At 34.7% G+C, this 16,459-nt stretch overlaps 3 protein-coding genes across 6 annotated transcripts; 1 reads left to right on the plus strand and 2 right to left on the minus strand.

Moving 5' to 3' along the window:
* Positions 1-882: 882 nt before the first annotated feature.
* On the plus strand, positions 883-4,675 carry LOC125866117 (ABSCISIC ACID-INSENSITIVE 5-like protein 2). 4 transcript variants are annotated; one of them, XM_049546415.1, is made up of 5 exons: positions 883-1,042; positions 1,161-1,231; positions 1,513-2,530; positions 2,611-2,682; positions 4,261-4,675. In XM_049546415.1, exons 3-5 carry the CDS (start codon positions 1,709-1,711, stop codon positions 4,339-4,341), a joined length of 975 nt encoding a protein of 324 aa, XP_049402372.1. In that variant the 5' UTR covers positions 883-1,042; positions 1,161-1,231; positions 1,513-1,708; the 3' UTR covers positions 4,342-4,675. The 4 variants fall into 4 exon arrangements, with proteins under 4 accessions (XP_049402372.1, XP_049402373.1, XP_049402374.1 ...); XM_049546416.1 differs by having other exon boundaries at positions 1,161-1,226; XM_049546417.1 differs by lacking the exon at positions 883-1,042 and having other exon boundaries at positions 1,084-1,221.
* A 439-nt stretch (positions 4,676-5,114) lies between these two features.
* LOC125866110 (uncharacterized) lies at positions 5,115-8,074 on the minus strand. Its single transcript, XM_049546405.1, has 3 exons — positions 7,652-8,074; positions 6,861-6,985; positions 5,115-5,617 (listed from the first exon to the last, which is right to left on the minus strand). The coding sequence occupies exons 1-3, from the start codon at positions 8,034-8,036 to the stop codon at positions 5,498-5,500; spliced, it is 630 nt and encodes a 209-aa protein (XP_049402362.1). The 5' UTR covers positions 8,037-8,074; the 3' UTR covers positions 5,115-5,497.
* A 469-nt stretch (positions 8,075-8,543) lies between these two features.
* On the minus strand, positions 8,544-14,796 carry LOC125865322 (protein ZINC INDUCED FACILITATOR 1-like). The gene is made up of 17 exons (XM_049545525.1): positions 14,656-14,796; positions 14,049-14,089; positions 13,321-13,381; positions 13,144-13,246; positions 12,909-13,011; positions 12,655-12,708; positions 12,483-12,545; positions 11,863-11,912; positions 11,666-11,741; positions 11,168-11,392; positions 10,955-11,042; positions 10,736-10,821; positions 10,528-10,635; positions 9,920-9,964; positions 9,735-9,823; positions 9,102-9,145; positions 8,544-8,917 (listed from the first exon to the last, which is right to left on the minus strand). The coding sequence occupies exons 1-17, from the start codon at positions 14,786-14,788 to the stop codon at positions 8,742-8,744; spliced, it is 1,545 nt and encodes a 514-aa protein (XP_049401482.1). The 5' UTR covers positions 14,789-14,796; the 3' UTR covers positions 8,544-8,741.
* Positions 14,797-16,459: the final 1,663 nt, after the last annotated feature.

Below are 16,459 nucleotides of genomic sequence, written 5' to 3' on the forward strand. Positions count from 1 at the left end.
CTCTATAAAAAAAAAAAAAAAAAACATCATCAACGGTGAAAAATAGTCATTCTCCCCTCCCCTTTTCCTAATTAACTTTTTTGACATCTTGTTTGGAGGGTTGTTATCTGTTATATTGTATTGTTAGTTTTAAATATAATTTTGTTTTGATTGTTATTCAAATTTTATTGTATAGATTTATTATTTAAATTATGAATATGTGATATTATGTAATGACAGATAACGATACAATATATCCAAATATTCATTAACACAATTTAATATATTATGAAACAATATGTACTAATCATCTAAACAAAGTGTAAATGTTCATTCTATCCTTGTATTAACAAATGTAATTCTTTTTTTTCTCTATTTACTTCTTTAGTGAGTTCTATTTCATATTAATATCTAAATACTTCTTATCATAATTTTGTGACTGATTCACGATATAACAAAATAGGATTCACGGTCTCACCATCCTGCTTATATATACCAATTTAAGCAAATAATCTTTTCTCTTCTTAGATTCTCCGCCTTTCTCTTTTATATTTATATGTGCATTAATTAATTAACAATTTCAACTTTAAACTACTAATAAAAGTGTGATGAATGAATTTTTAATATGAAAAAATCTTTTTGGCCGGAATGATATTTTTACTTTTAAAATATTTTTACCCTTTTTAACTTTAATGCATTCTAACTAAAAAGTGGAAAAAAGATCAATTTATTTTAAAATTAAAAAAATATTATAGTTTTCAAATTTTCTGATCATTTATCACTTCCAGCCAGAGGCTAATGCACGTAAATTCATGGTATTTTCGCAAAACTAAAACTACATTATTTAATGCTGAGTACCTAGTAATCAGTCAATTGGTTTACAAAACTCTGTGTCTGACCAAACAGAGGACAAAAGAGGTTGCATGTTCAGCCTTCAGGTGTAACTGAAGCTCATAAATAAAGCCAGAAACTTTACAAGAAAAAGGGGGTCAGTGGTAAATTGCACACCACTGTAGTAGATAAAACCAAGGGCAGATTTTATTTTATTTTTATTTCTTCTTTGGTAATGGTATTGGATATCCATTTTTATACATAGAATTTTGGGTCTTCGAATATTAATATATTAATAGTACTCTCTGTATGGATTGAGTTTCAGTTTTTGGGTTTTTGTTCTCTTATAGTGAATGTTGCTGCATGCAAGCTAATGGATTCTGACTGATTCTTCCATTTCTCAGTTTAATGGTATGGTATGGTATGATCTTCTCTACCATTGATCTGTTTACCCCCTTTTTTTATATGTTGCTGTTTCTTTGAATCTCTGTTGCATGGCTTTTATGATATATAAATGGTTTTGATTCTTTTTCATTTTTGCTCTTTTCTGTTTTGTGTGGGATTCTCGTTGAACAAATGTGAATCATTGGGCTTTGCACATTTTCAAGATTACAACTTTACTTTCTTTTCTGTGGTAAATAAAAAAAAAGGGGTTTGAAATTGATTTCTGGATTGGCTGATGTTGCTAGTTGTGAATCACAGGGCTTTGTACATTTTCAAGAGTAGGACTTTAGATTTCAGTGTGGTGAATAGAGGGGTTTTCTGGATTGGTTGATTGGGCTTTGTGCATTTCAAGATTAGGACTTTAGTTTTTGGTGAGGTGAATTAAGGGTTTAGGAGCTGATATCCGTATTGGTTGATTGATCAGTTGAGAACGTGGACATATTGATAGTGGTGAATGGTAATACAAGGGATGGGATCTCAGGGGGGAGGTGAAGCAAAGGCAAATGCTTTAGCTACGCAAGGATCACTCTACAGCCTCACTCTTGATGAAGTTCGGAATCAATTGGGGAATTGTGGGAAACCACTCAATAGCATGAACCTCGACGAGTTTGTTAAAACTGTATGGACTATCGAGTCTAATCAAGAAGTGGTGGGGGGAAATGATTACGGGGCAGTGCAGCACGGGGCTTCTCAGCATCGTCCATCGAGCATTACAATGTCCAGGGATCTCAGCAAGAAGACTGTCGATGAGGTGTGGCAAGATATTCAGCAGGGGGTAAAAACAGATAATGTTGATAAGAGAAGCCAGGAGAGGCAACTTACTTTAGGTGAGATAACTCTGGAGGATTTCTTGGTCAAGGCTGGAGTGATTGCAGATTCGACCCAAGGCAAGAGAATTTCGGGTTTAGTATTTGGGGTTGACTCAATGTCATTGACACAGCAAGCTCAGTGGCCGCACTATCAAATCCCCGCAATGCAACAGGTACCAGAACAGCAGCATCAACAACAACAGCAGAATATACCACCAGTTTTTATGCCAGGCCATCCAATACAACAGCCTTTACCTGTTGTTGCTAACCCAATTATGGATGCAACTTATCCTGAAACTCAAGTGACAATGTCTCCAGCACATATAATGGGAACACTATCAGACACACAAACATCTGGAAGAAAGCGAGTTGCTCCACATGATGTGGCTGAAAATAGTGTAGAAAGGAGGCAGAAGAGAATGATTAAAAATAGGGAATCTGCAGCTCGGTCACGAGCAAGAAAGCAGGTGCTTTTGCTTATTTTGCATTTTTTGTGATATAGTTTTTCATCTCTGCGCCAGTGAAATTTTACTCTTCTGACTAACAGGCGTACACCCATGAACTAGAGAACAAGGTTTCATTTCTTGAAGAGGAGAATGAAAAACTTAAGAGACAGAAGGTAGGATCTGCGAATCAAAATAATTCATGCATGAATTCAGTGATATTATTTTCTTCAAACAGTTGCACATTCTCTTTAGTTCCATGTTGGTTGTGATAATCAATCTTTCTCTGTGGAAGAAACTATAGCTGAATCTGGTCTATGAATGCTGTGACACGTACTTCTTTAAGTTCATTGGCTAAATCTTTAATTGGATAAGATATTTTCCTTCACAATGAAACAACATGTTATTAATCATTTATGCGATCAAAAGGAAGTACAGTTGGTGATTCATGCCTTCTTTTGTTTCTTTTTCCCCTTAAGATGATTAATCAATTAGCAGAGCCTTTATATTAACAAGTGATTTGTTGTATCCTGATGAAAGTATGTCAAAGTTATTGTAGGTGTGAAAAAAGATCTCCATTAAACTTCTAATAAATGTTCCGTTAAGTAATTATTTTATTGAATTGCCCATTAGCTATTTGAAATGATAGGAAGGCCATTGAGAACAGGAGTAGACTAAAGAAGGTCTTTAACTATCTTCACTGTACTCCTTGATCATAATTTCCCATATGATTACTCTTTTCTTCTCTGTCATACAAATGGTTTTCTCATTCGCTTTTCTGTTTTATTTTGTTGTAGTCCATGAGTCTTTAAGCTACTTTTCTGTTTTATTTTGTTGTAGTCCATGAGGCTTGAAGCTACTTTTCTGTTTTATTTTGTTGTAGTCCATGAGGCTTTAAGCTAATTTTCTGTTTTATTTTGTTGTAGTCCATGAGGCTTTAAGCTACTTTTCTGTTTAACAATATATCTAATGAGTGGGAAGAATCAGAAAGTAAAAGCACCTATAGATGCACATGGACAGGTGACACCTAGTAGTTCTCTAACTGCAAGACTGATATTTATCTGTGGAAGTGTTGACTAGGGAAAGCACTGTTGGCTGCTAAAAGATTCAGAAGGTTCTACTTTTTGCAGCCAACATATCCAACTACACTTGCCTATCAAAAAAAAGAAATATATGTCCAGCTACATTCTTAAGGATATGGTTCTAGATTGCAGTTATTGTTAGTTTCCTAACGATCTAGCTGTTTAAATCCTTGCTTCATTGCTCTTTTTCACAGAGATCTTTTTATTGCATACTCCTGTATATGTTCAACAAGGGGAGGAAACATCACTTAAAAGAAATCAGGGGCACAGATTGTGGGAGGGAGGGCTAGCAGGGACCTAATTAAGTGTGCTTTCCCATCGAGGGCATCAACATTTGCTTGGTCTCATAAGTAGAAGGGTGTGTTAAAATTTCTCTTTGGAGTTCAATATCAACCTCAATGCTTGGTCCCTAATAGACTCATTATTAGTTGCATAAACTTGTTAGATGTGTAGGTAAGACTTTTGCTTGTCCATGCCAACCTTTATTTTCTTTGTTCATTTGGATTGTGTTCACCCCTTCAAATGCTTTTGAAGAAATCACAAGCTCCTGACATGACAAACCTCAAATGAAGTTTTTTTGTACTCAGGGTTGTGTCTTGACAATTTTCAGTAGTTGCCTAGCTCCCTTCAGTTTTCACGAGTTAACTTAATTAAATATGGTTTTATCTACAGGAGATGGAGGATATTTTACCAAGTGTTCCACCTCCAGAGCCGAAGTATCAGCTCCGCAGAACAAGTTCAGGCCCTATCTGAATGGTGTTTTTTTAATGTCATTGAAAATTCCACCAGCTAGTAATGCTTCTTTCTCAACATCCTTGTTCAGGAGAATGCCTTGGTAACTTCTTCGAGTGATTTCCAGTCGATGCGTACTCCCCCTAATATGTAGTGTATCCGTGTATGTAACGTTAACAGTTTGGACACTGAGAACATGGTTTTGGTAGTTTTTTTTCACAGTTAACGATGTGTCTAGACAATGAGGACATATATAGTTTAGGGTCATCAGTTAGTAGATACAAAGGTCACAAAACAGCCTGGACTCGGTCTCTGTCTAAGAATCAAGTGATTCACTTTCTTCTTTCCCCCTTTTCCTTTTTGTGATTTGGTCTGCATTTGATTCATCTAACTGAAAATGCTCGAATTCGCGCTGCTTTGCTGGATCAAACTTTGGATAGTTTAAGCACGTTTCAAACTCTGAGATTCTAAAAATGGAATTTCCCTATTAGTGCATATTGCTTGACTCATAAATATTATAATCCGCCATCAATTTCCCTAACAAAAGCACACTTTATTATTATTTTCCAACTATTTAACCCGATTGCAAGATCATCCTTATACAGTGCCTTTGTCCCATTATACTCAACAAGTTAGGTTAATCTTTCATCTTACATGTACCCTTGCATCATATAACACACAGTGAATTTAACTTGTGTAGCTATTAGTCAAAGGGGAAAAGGCTTTCAAATGAAGTATGCAAAAATTATAACTAAGATAACGAGCAAAATCTTTGAACATGCACGCACATCTGCTAAATTTCAAGAGCTTAAATACTGCTTTCATATGTAAAGCCTGTAGGACAGGCAAGCTGTATCCAGTAGAGATATGTCTGAGCTCACATCTTTTTGTCATAAAAACCAAAAGGGAAAGAACGAAAGAAGGCCAATGAATAGCAGCTATGCCTTATGTACACTGTTTCCTAATCTACACTAGATAAACTAATTCACACCCTTTAAAACCCTCATCTGCAAGAAAAAGGACCAGCTAGATGCAGACGCATTAAACTTCAGTTGCCTTATTGGAGCAACCATGAGAATATAACAATGGAAACCTATAGATCTTTCCATACATTAAAATCAGTCGTTGAGCCATTGTAGTTGATTACACTATCCTGACACCCCATGAAGTATGTACTTCACACCGGATCAACATTTACTAGAGCATGGGCAGTTCCAAGGGGGCTGACTGCAACAGCAACCTCATCTGCACCAATTATTACTTCCGCATAACCTTTTTTTACCGCATCATTTTCCACCTGTAAAAACTTAGTGAATCAAGAGTAGGACTTGATATTATAAAATTAATTTGCAACCCTAACCCATAAGAAAGAAAAGGAAAACATGAGCTCATTTGAAAAGAAAATTCTATGTGAGACGAGATGATTTAATAGCTATAGTTGGTTTTTCTTTTGACAGGTAGCGGTATAATTGTTTATTTAATCTTCATTTCCCTTTCATTTGATTCAAAAATAACGAATAAGCGGCAACTCATGCTTTGGAAGGTTTAGAGGAGCTAGCTGCAAAAATTGAATAACATAGAACTCTTTCAAAGCATGAGCAGAATGCCTGCTACAATGGTGAGTAAAGAGAGACTATAAATATAGAGAACCCCCAAAAATTGGATAAAGGAAATAGAAAAGAGGGAAGGAAGGATTTGAGACATAAAACCAATCACCCATGCTCATGGTCGTCAAAACATATCTTAGGTACTGAAAAATGTAATTACAAAGAGCAAACAATTATGGCTTACTGGGAACAAAAAAAGTTGAGGATTTTTGCTAGACTGAAGATTTTGAAGGACTTGAAAAGAAAGCTTGATTGTGGCTTAGGGTAGAATTCAAGAAATACACCAAATCAGAATAAGTCTACGATTGAAACTCTAGCATACAATGTAATGTTCAAGGTCTGAGACTGTTTGCTTTATTTGAAAATTTGAAGGACTTAAAAAGAAAGCTTGATTTTTGCTTAGGGTAGAATTCAAGAAATACACCAAATCATATAAGTCTCTGAATGAAACTCTAGCATACAATGTAATGTTCAAGGTCTGAGAGTGGTTGCTTTATTTGAAAAATGGCAAAACTACAAAAGTACACTGGACAGGTGACAGCAATAAGATTCCTGAAGAGCCTGTGCAGGCAGACAGTTTGTGTCGACACATTTGTACTAAATTCACTTCCTAATCAATGCACACTTTCATCTAAAAGCATTTATTAAGCAAGATACTGATCTCTTCCACTCAGGTAAATACATCACATTCCAGGGACTACAAAGGAATCCAATTGATTTGTGTAAAACCAACATATCAAATTTCTGCATGTTTCTGGATTATGTGCAACTGCAAAATATGTTTCCCTACTGATAAACATAGTAAAAGGAAGGTTGTAAAGTAACTTTTTTAAACTTGGTAACTTTAAAGTTGTATAGTAACTTACCAATGTTAAGATAGGTAGAACTGTAAAAGCTTTCAGCTTTGACATTACTAAGAGGAAAAAAACATACCCGGAATACTGTCTTAGCTCCCCAAATAACAAATGTCTCATTGCATGTGTGGTGTCTGTGGTTGCCTCTAAGACCACCAGATCTGATCTCACCCAAATGAACTGAAGCACAAACTGCTGCCCCACCTGAACCAAAGCATAACCTCCCTTTGTCAATAAGAATCAATTGAAGAATGACAAATAAATTTGTTTAAAATCAGCTTCTTCTTCCTTTTTTTTTTTTTGGAGAAAGAAATGTTAAGAAACTTAAATCGAGGGCAAGACAAAATTGAGCAACAGCAATCACCAACGCTTATCTTCTGTAACACTGGACGAGGAAGCTAGGAACCTCACAAGATTAACCTCCTGATCTTTACAAGAAAATCAATTCTAGACTTGCACATTTTCTTAAATTTCTGACACTTTGAATGAATCAATCAACTAAACATTTTTTTTCTCAACAAGGTATTCAATCGAATGAGCTTTAATATGCCAAAAATAGTCAGGCGAGGCTACATAAATCCTTCACATCCATTCCACTTGAGATATATTATGAGTAAAAAAACAAAACTTTCCTTGCCCTCTAGGTCTTTCTAACTAGCTATCTGCCCGAAAATGCTTAATTTTCTTTCTTGCTTTAATTACTCTTCATCAGTCCAGATGAACCTAATAGGATTCGAGGAGAAGGGGGTTGCAGGCCAGCATAGGCAGTAATGCAGCTACCACGCATGTTCCATTTATTAGGTCAGGAGCACGCATATTCTATAATATAATATTTGAAGAATGAAGAAAGAAAGATGGGTAAAGAGAGACCTGAAATGGCAGAATCGAGGGCAAGGGAAATAGGATTGATCAACCAGCCACGTTTATCTTTGGCAATAGAAGAAGAGGAATCTGAGAACCTGACAAGATTAGCATTTTGATCGGACCCAGATTGAACCTTAGCATGCCACTCTTCTCGGTGAGGGGTAGAAGTTGAAGGACGTTGGAATCTGAGTGAAACCCATGTGAGAAAAAGGAAGAGGGAGAGGAGAAAAGGGAAAGCATGGGGTTTCTTGAGAAAGGATTTGAGTGAGTTCATCAAACTTGAGATTTGGGTTCCTTGATTCTGATTCTGAAATGGGGCGGTGGAAATTGGAAGTTGCTGGTGGTTCTGGTTACCGGAAAGGGAAAATGATGTCCTCCTTGGATTTGCCATCTCTCACTTTTTCCTTAAATTCATATATTCAAAAAAAAAAAAAACATTATTTTCTTCTATTATCTACTAGTATGGACCTAGTTTTTTTGTTTCAAAATGGTGATGATAAGTTTTTTATTTAGGTAAAAATTAATAGTTGTACATGTAAAAAAATACAATGAATCTTCATTTTATATTTTTTTTGCTTTGATTTTTGTCATTATTATGCTAGCAAATGTCAATATTCCTTTTATCATAAGAAATTTGAGCATTAATTTCTTATTTTTTAAAATTAATTTACTTAAGTCATAATTTTTTATGTTTAAACTAATTTTAAAATGCTTATAAGCTCATTGACAAAGAAAAAGTTTATTTGACTCTCCAAACATCAACAATTATGGTTCCTCTTGAAGAGATGTACAGTCGTGAACCCGATTAATACTCCAAAATTCCACAAATCCACTTCTTTTCACCTGATTTTGTATTCTATGATTCAACTTGCACATAATAATTCATAAGGCACAAAAACATTCATTTATTTATTTTCTAAGAAGATACACCTAAAAACTGCATCTTTCACTCTCCATTACATTACATTACATACATAAATCTGTATTATGGTGGATATTATTAAGGTTTACAATCAATCATCCTGAGAGAATTTGTTCACTAGCTTTAGTTCAACTCTTTGAAGATGATATTCATCTAACTTGTAATGTTGGTACTTCAGGGTAATTCCGTGTTAACGAGCCTCTCTTGAATTCCATTTTCTTGATCCAAAGAGTTGTGTATTGATTTTGGAATATTATCGCTGTCTTCAGGTTCTTGCAGAAAGGGTCTGAGGGTCAGAAGTAGGCCGAGCAACTCAATGGCGTTGAGAACAAAGAACACCAACTGATCACCTGTATTACAACATCACATCGCCTTTTGTTTAGTTTGTTGGGCTTAACTTTTGTATTCAAGTGCATCAAAGTAGGGAGAGCCATCAGGAATTGATGCTTGTTGTAAGCTACTAAATGTTTTGACACTTGAATTTTAAGTAGTGAGTAAGAAACCAAGCTTCAAGTTTGAATCTAATTAACTTACCAGGCAGAATATCAGCATCTTGACGCCGTTGTGACCAGGACAATCTGCAGATCATAAAAGTGTGATGATACATAATCTTGTCTATCTATACGTCTAGATTGAAAGACAGTAGACCTTAACTTTCGAGTTAAACAAACATCATATACATTTTCAATAGACAAAATCCCCTATTCACTAAAACTGAAAATGGACATCACTACGCCACTCTAGCATTTTCAAATATACCAAGTTAATCTCAGATTCAGGCCAAACATGAAGTACTTATCATTACATTCATTTGCATGACATATATATGGTACTAAGTTTGTTTAATGGTGTCGGCTTGAATAACGCAAACATTGGTGAGAATCCAATGCCCCCAAAACCTAAGGATTCGTCCACTGCTAAGATCAGGCTGAAAGGTGAATACTCCTGTACTACCCCTTGTTAGTCCCGAAGGACGGAGGAGGCTAGGTTAGCCGAAAGATGGCTATTGGTTCAAGAACGTAAGGTGTACCTGCCTTTTCAGGGTAAAAAGGGGCAGAGAAAATGCCTCGAGCCAATGATCAAATACCAAACAAGGGCAAATTCAAGTGACAAGCACATAAATGACCTTGAAGATCAGCAGACGATAAAGAGAAATTAACAACTTACAATGAGCCCCCGGCTGCAGGGCCAATTGTTTTGAAAAGAGACATTGAGGACATCGAAATGCCATTTGCAGCTCCTCTTTGATCCTGGGACTGAAGTTAAGCATTTTACTCACACATGAACTTAACTGATCACAATTATTATATGGATCATAAGGAAAAAAAGTGCTTATGGTATAAGGTAGTTACCACAGCTCTATTCTGCATGATTAGTAAGCCAGTTGTAATTGATACCTGATCAAATATAAAAAATAACCACTTAGACCAAACAAACAACTTCGAGATACTAACACTGCAAAAGCCAAACAAAGGTAATTGAACAGATATTCTGGTGCTAAATTAACCTCACTTCTCGCATAAAAGAACTAAGATTAAGTGTTTGCATCAGTAAGAAAGACACATATATATATATTACTCATAATTTTCATGTATAGGAAATAGGAGATATCATGAACCAGAAAATTAAGATACAACTCATTTACATTCAACTAAGAATCTTAGACATTGAGTAACAAAGCATAAAATCTGACATAAACTTGAGAAAAGAGCTGCAAAGATGAATGAAGCAAAATATTATAGGTCATTTCTTTCTCCTCTTCATCATGCACCATTGATTTTTGTGAATCATACTGCATACACACCAACAGAGGGAGTAAAAACATTTTAAATTCAAAAAAGGGAAAACAAAGGACATTAGCAACTATTCCTGGATATTCACAAAAGCACCACATTGAATTTTTATCAATCAATAACTTCATGAAGCTGAAGAACTCAATGATCTAAGGAAAAGTTCTTACCGAGAGAATATTCTTTAACATAGATGCACAGTTGAGAGCTATGGAGAGGCCAAAACCAGTTAATAAAGCTATATATGGGTAGCTAGCCAACAATGGTATGCTTAAAACCTGAAAGATAAGTAAGTTCAATATAATCTAACAGTGAAAAGGTAACTTTATAGGAAGTGGTAATTATATAAGTGATTTGTCAGTTTAGTCATGGGCATACTGCGCCGATCCGAGAAATCATGACAGGCCCAGTAATCCTTTCCACCAGTGGATAAACAAGCAGCTGAAAGAGTAGCAAACCAAGGCCTGTAGGATCATGCAAAACATTAATAGTATTTTCAGATTAAAAGATGCACAATTTTCCAATAAAGTCTGCCTAAAAAGCTTTAAAAAACACAAGGCAAATTGTTCTGCAGAGAATTGGGCAATGTCTTTATACCTGTGATGGCAAGAACTTGTCCAACATCAGAAGTTGTAAAGCTTAAACCCCCAAGGGTCCTTGGACTAACAGCCCAGAGTGAAAATATCTGAAAAAGCACACGACGGTAAGATATATTGACAAGTTTGTTCAAGCTAAGGATCAATTCTCCAGAAGGTTCCTTGGATTTCCAGTTTTCCCATTAAAATGATTTTTGAAAGAAAGATACATTACCTCCAAATAAGCTATATCGTGGAGCTGGAATACACAGTAGACAATAATAGAAGACACTAAGGGCCAATTCTTCAGAAGGCTTTTTTGAGAACGAGGGGATCTGCGTTCAGAATGGTTTGTGTTCTGAGACACATTTAAACCATTTGATTCATCTGGAGTTCCTTCAACAGCGTCTTGAAAGTTATTTTTATCTTTCTTTATTTTGTTATGTTTGTGAAGTGTTTCCTGCAACATGTTAGAAGTAGTCAAACTGCAGAAACTGTTTCAGTTATTAAAATATGGTCTTATGTGTTTTACAGTGAATTAGTTATGTCAAATTCTTTAGTTCATGTTATGGATTAGAACAGATCATATTCAAGAATTACATACTATGTTCTTAGCTGTGGAATATTATCACGAGTTAAGCGACTGAAATGTGAACAGGAAGGATATTTATGGAGGAAAGCCTAGATGGAACTTAAAATGAGAAATAAGTATATATAAGACTAGAAGTCATACCGGAAGCCAACAGGACATTACTGTTGCAGCTAATGCAAAGACTGATATCAAAAGACAAGGTAAAAAATATGGGAATCTGCAAGGTAGAGAACAAACAAATAAACTTCTTAAATAACCAGATAGAACCAGACCAAATTCTTCTCAGTATTGAAAGTTGAGAGTAGTTAAACATACAGAACAGGAAGAATGTCGCTTACCTCCCAAAAAGGGATTCTTTGGAAAATATGCTTGGATATTTTTCTGCAGGCTAGAAACAACATAAGTGACACAAGAATTGTTAGTCACTAAACTGTACTCATAGTAATTAGAAAAACAGTTTTAATAAGTAGAGCTTCTAAAAGCTTATGTAAGCTGGTTTTGACACTAAGTAGGACACCTTTTCAGGTTCAAGTCATGAAACGGTGTGTCGTTTTGATAGCAAGTTTATTATGCAAAAGTTGTCAGTTATCATGGATGAGATGAAAATTGTTCCTGGATACTTTCATCACTATGAGTAAGGGATTGTTTCACCTTGTGTACGTTGCACGAGTGCAATGCTAGAACCTCTTAGGATTTCCTTCGGCACATCTTTCATTTTGGATCATGGGAAGACATTAAGCAAGTATGCAGTGTATTACTGCAACTTTAACATGCAATAATTTCTAGTCATCGTGACCAAAACTAATTCTTTTACCTAACCACCAAATAGTATATGAATTTTCGTCCAATGCCATATATAAATCAAGTCAGATGAAACAATTCTTTCAAGAGAGATAGTTCTCAGTCATCACTACAGTAAAAGTTATCACCAACAATTCCACTATGGGAAGTACTGTACCTGTGCAAGATAACCTCCAATAGCAGGACCAATCACCAAGCCTATCCCCCATGATGTGCTTACCTAAATAAATAAGATGCTTAAAAACATTTTATGGCATAGGATCTCAGAGCTATGCAACAAAGCTGTTAAAAGGAAAAGAGAGATGACAGGAAGGAAAGAAGCAACTCACAGCGGATATCCCTAAAGCGTGGTATTCTTTTCGGCAAATTTCAGAAGCATAAGCCTGGAGATATTGAACAACTAAACAAGTTGAATGCATCCAGTAACAATGCTCATCATACTCTTAATTGTATGAAAAGAAGAGCAAGCACTAAACTAGTTTAAACAGGCCAGTAAAAACTTATAATGCAAATCACAATGTCAATCCTGAAAAATAAGATGCTTATAGTTGACATAAAATTCCACATAGCAGTAAAGACATACCCGCATTGTGCCTATTATCCCGCACAAACTGCCTATAAGGAACCTTGTAACTATAGCCATCCAATAATTGGTACTAAGGCCAAATAGTGCATTGAATATAAGCCTGCAGTTGATTCCTCATATAAGAAATTAAAAGCAAACTTGAATGAAATTGCGCAACTGGAATCATAGCTGAATTTTTATATTAAAACAAAAATCTTATGCATGAGGACAGTGATTAACCAACACTACTAACACTGTAATTGTGCCAATCACAACAACTGGCTTTCGACCATAACGATCAGCAATTATCCCCCAAAGAATAGAGGTCAAAGCTCTTCCCAACATGAAAGAAGAACCTTCAAGAAATGGTAGACATGTAAGAAGGAAAACACTGAAATTACTCAGAAGCAACAACAGATGGTATACTGACCTAGATATCCGGCATAATAACTAATATCTTCCTCCCTTTCTGCAATGTGAAAATCTCTTACCTGTAAGAGTCAAATGTCAATATTGCCACAACCATAGTGTAGACACTAGCAGATGAAGAATCACACACAAGAAGAATGGAGCTATAAACGACTAAGACACAAGGAAGATGCTTGAGTAGAATATAAATGTTTTAACTTGAGAAGCTCTATGTGCAAGTTAAATTTCCAGTACTATATGCATGGTGTCACCTATAAATGATAAGTTTCTCCAACTCAAACTTCTCTATGTATTAGGCTGGTTATTTGATGTATGACAAGATACTAAAATTGAGTTTGGTAAATTGATAGTTCCAATGAAATTAAGTAGGATTCTCTGGTTTTGTTAACATTAAACTACTACTAAAAAATCTTCGTTTGCAAAGGGAGACAGTGCATTGGTGCTTCTCATTACATCACATACTTGTACCTGACCAAATGTTGATCTCTCCACATTTTCGTTCATAGTTTAGTTTAACCGCGTGTTCTAGTTTGGCATGATACAATTTCTGCTACTGCATGCCCAAAGAGCTAGGCAACTCTTGATTATATATGCTTCATTCGTATTTATATAAGCAGCTAGCCTAATGCATGCACTAACCTTTTAATTTATAGTAGGCGAGCGAAGAAAGTTAAATACACATTAATTAATTAATAATGCAAGCTTTATAGTCACATAATGGATATGTACCATAAAATAGAGGAAAGGGAAGAGAGATGATATCGGCAAAGCTGCAAAAGATTTGAGAAGAGACAAGTATGTTAGTGGAAAATCGTGATCAGAGGGTAGACGAATGATATAGAATTACAACTTAACCTCCAAAATTATTACTTCAAATGACAATGTTTTATGTGATAATGGTTCTGGGCAAGTATATATAATCATAATTAATAATATGTCCATGGGTACGTGTTCATAAGCTTAAAAACAAGGCAACCATATCTACAATTTGCATCATCATCAATTTTCCACTTCTTAAACAAAAATATATATATGTTGTTGAATTATCAACTATATGAAATATATACTTATTCAAAATTATTCTGAAAAAAGAAGTAGCTAGGGTCAAAACATATTTACCATTTGTCCTTTAGAAATAATTAACTGACAAACGAAGAAAAAAAATATAGAGTAAAACATTTCTAAAAAATCCGTGATAAAGAAATGTAGCTGCTAGCTACGCGCTCATGATTGTCCAAGTCTATGAAAATTATCGATAAGTAGTCGGATCCGAGAGTAGGTAAGATAGTATATATATGTAAATTGAATGTATATAGAAAATTGTAGAGTGGCATACATGCACATAATGTAACGACAGAGATGAAGAGGACAGGTTTAACAGGGATGCCAGTGTTTGATCGTTTTAACTGTTCAACTTTGCAACCTGGACAATCTTCTTCTTCGTATTTCTTCAACAACCCCTCCTCCATTTTCTTCTTCAAACGACTAAACTTGAGAGAGTCAACAATTAAAAAGATATATTCACTACTGTAAACCTGATATATATGTGTGTGTGGACTGGGGAGGAGTTAGTTAGTTAATTATAAATCAGGGGTAGTTGGGAAGTTCCCAATCATAATTAATTACCTCCTTTTCTCTTCAAAATTAAATGAGTTTCCTATCAATCATTTTGTGGCATACACAGTATATATTACTATGTCTCCATCGATGTGTGCATCATATTTATATTATAATAATAATAATGAGAGATATTATTAGATACATATATATAGTACTATAACATGCACTGACCAACAATATTTATTTCTTTTTAAAAATAACATATATTCTTGTCAACATATGTATTATTATGTGACATGTACAAAATAAGTTTTACGATGGCCATATATTTTGTTTCTTCATCAAACAAGTTTAGCATTACGCTTCCTAACTTTTCTTCTTCAAAAAAAGCCAAAATTTCAACTCAATAATATATATATTCTTCCAATAATTGAATTGTCTCAGGTCTTGTATGGGAGTATCAACAAACCTTACGTCGTTTAGCACATGTTGATTTAGCAAACAAAAAGATTAACAAATATATCTTGATTAAGGGTGTGTTTGGTATGAAGGAAAACATTTTCCGGAAAATGTTTTTCAATTTTCTCATGTTTGGTTGGGTTAAATGTTTTGGAAAATGTTTTCCAAATCAATTCATTTTCCTCAAATTTAAGGAAAATGACTTCCCTTCAAAACTTAAGGAAAACATTTTCCAAACTCTCTTCCAACTTCCAATTAAAAAAAAAATTGTTAAAAAAATCAATTTATTTTGTCCCTACACTCAAACCAACCCCCCAACCACCCCACCCCCAAAAAAAAAAATTTAAAAGTTTGTTTTNTATATATATATATATATATTTGTGGATGGTGACCCATGATGGCATTACAGTATTTATTAGGTTTGCAGATTGGACATATTTTACAACACAAAAACATGTCCAAACTCCATAGGCAAAAAAGATGGCACATCATTCATCCATGATATTACATAATTAAACGACCAAATTCAATGCAAAAAAGTAATATTAATAAGTACTACTATTTATAATTAATGTTTACACAGTTTCCTTAGTTATGATTTCGAATAAATGTGAGATTCATGCTTTGAAGATTCATATATATAGTTAGCCACCGATGATTCATGATAATTTTTTGAACAAAATGTTCCCACGGGACTCCTACCCTAATCAAAGACTAAATGCCTCTAGTAACATCAACTACAATTGAGGATTTCGCCTTTTAAAGCATCAGTTAGATAAGGCGATCGAACCAGGCCGAGTCTGAAATTTTTTGATGCCTCAAGTTCATATTAAGAAAAGAAGAGGCAAAACTTCCTAAAGTTTGAAAGTGGAGACAAAAATATATCTATAACTGAAAATAGGTTATTTTTTAAAACTAACATCAAATGGCTAAAAAATGAATACTAGACCAAGAGCCATTTTTGCCTTTTCTCTCACACAATACAATTTGTTAGCCTTTCTTGCACACTATATATCATCCATTCAAGTTGATGAAAAAAGTTATACATCATCCATTCAAGTTGCTAAAAAGTAAATAAACTTTTTTCATCAATTACTTTCAAAATATAAATAATGTTTTTT

Source organism: Solanum stenotomum, chromosome 5 (assembly GCF_019186545.1).
Source record: "Solanum stenotomum isolate F172 chromosome 5, ASM1918654v1, whole genome shotgun sequence".
Taxonomy (NCBI): Eukaryota; Viridiplantae; Streptophyta; class Magnoliopsida; order Solanales; family Solanaceae; genus Solanum; species Solanum stenotomum.

Excerpts from the sequence above, each read along its gene's own strand:
- LOC125866110 (XM_049546405.1), bottom strand. The coding sequence starts at position 8,036 with ATGGCAAATCCAAGGAGGACATCATTTTCCCTTTCCGGTAACCAGAAC. Across the intron at positions 6,986-7,651 it reads CCTCGATTCTGCCATTTCAG|GTGGGGCAGCAGTTTGTGCT; the intron begins GTCTCTCTTTAC and ends GCTTTGGTTCAG. Across the intron at positions 5,618-6,860 it reads GAGCTAAGACAGTATTCCGG|GTGGAAAATGATGCGGTAAA; the intron begins GTATGTTTTTTT and ends AAGTTTTTACAG.
- LOC125866117 (XM_049546415.1), top strand. The coding sequence starts at position 1,709 with ATGGTAATACAAGGGATGGGATCTCAGGGGGGAGGTGAAGCAAAGGCA. Across the intron at positions 2,531-2,610 it reads GGTCACGAGCAAGAAAGCAG|GCGTACACCCATGAACTAGA; the intron begins GTGCTTTTGCTT and ends TCTGACTAACAG. Across the intron at positions 2,683-4,260 it reads AAAAACTTAAGAGACAGAAG|GAGATGGAGGATATTTTACC; the intron begins GTAGGATCTGCG and ends TTTTATCTACAG.
- LOC125865322 (XM_049545525.1), bottom strand. The coding sequence starts at position 14,788 with ATGGAGGAGGGGTTGTTGAAGAAATACGAAGAAGAAGATTGTCCAGGT. Across the intron at positions 11,742-11,862 it reads AAAGAATCCCTTTTTGGGAG|ATTCCCATATTTTTTACCTT; the intron begins GTAAGCGACATT and ends TCTACCTTGCAG. Across the intron at positions 11,043-11,167 it reads ACGATATAGCTTATTTGGAG|ATATTTTCACTCTGGGCTGT; the intron begins GTAATGTATCTT and ends GTGCTTTTTCAG.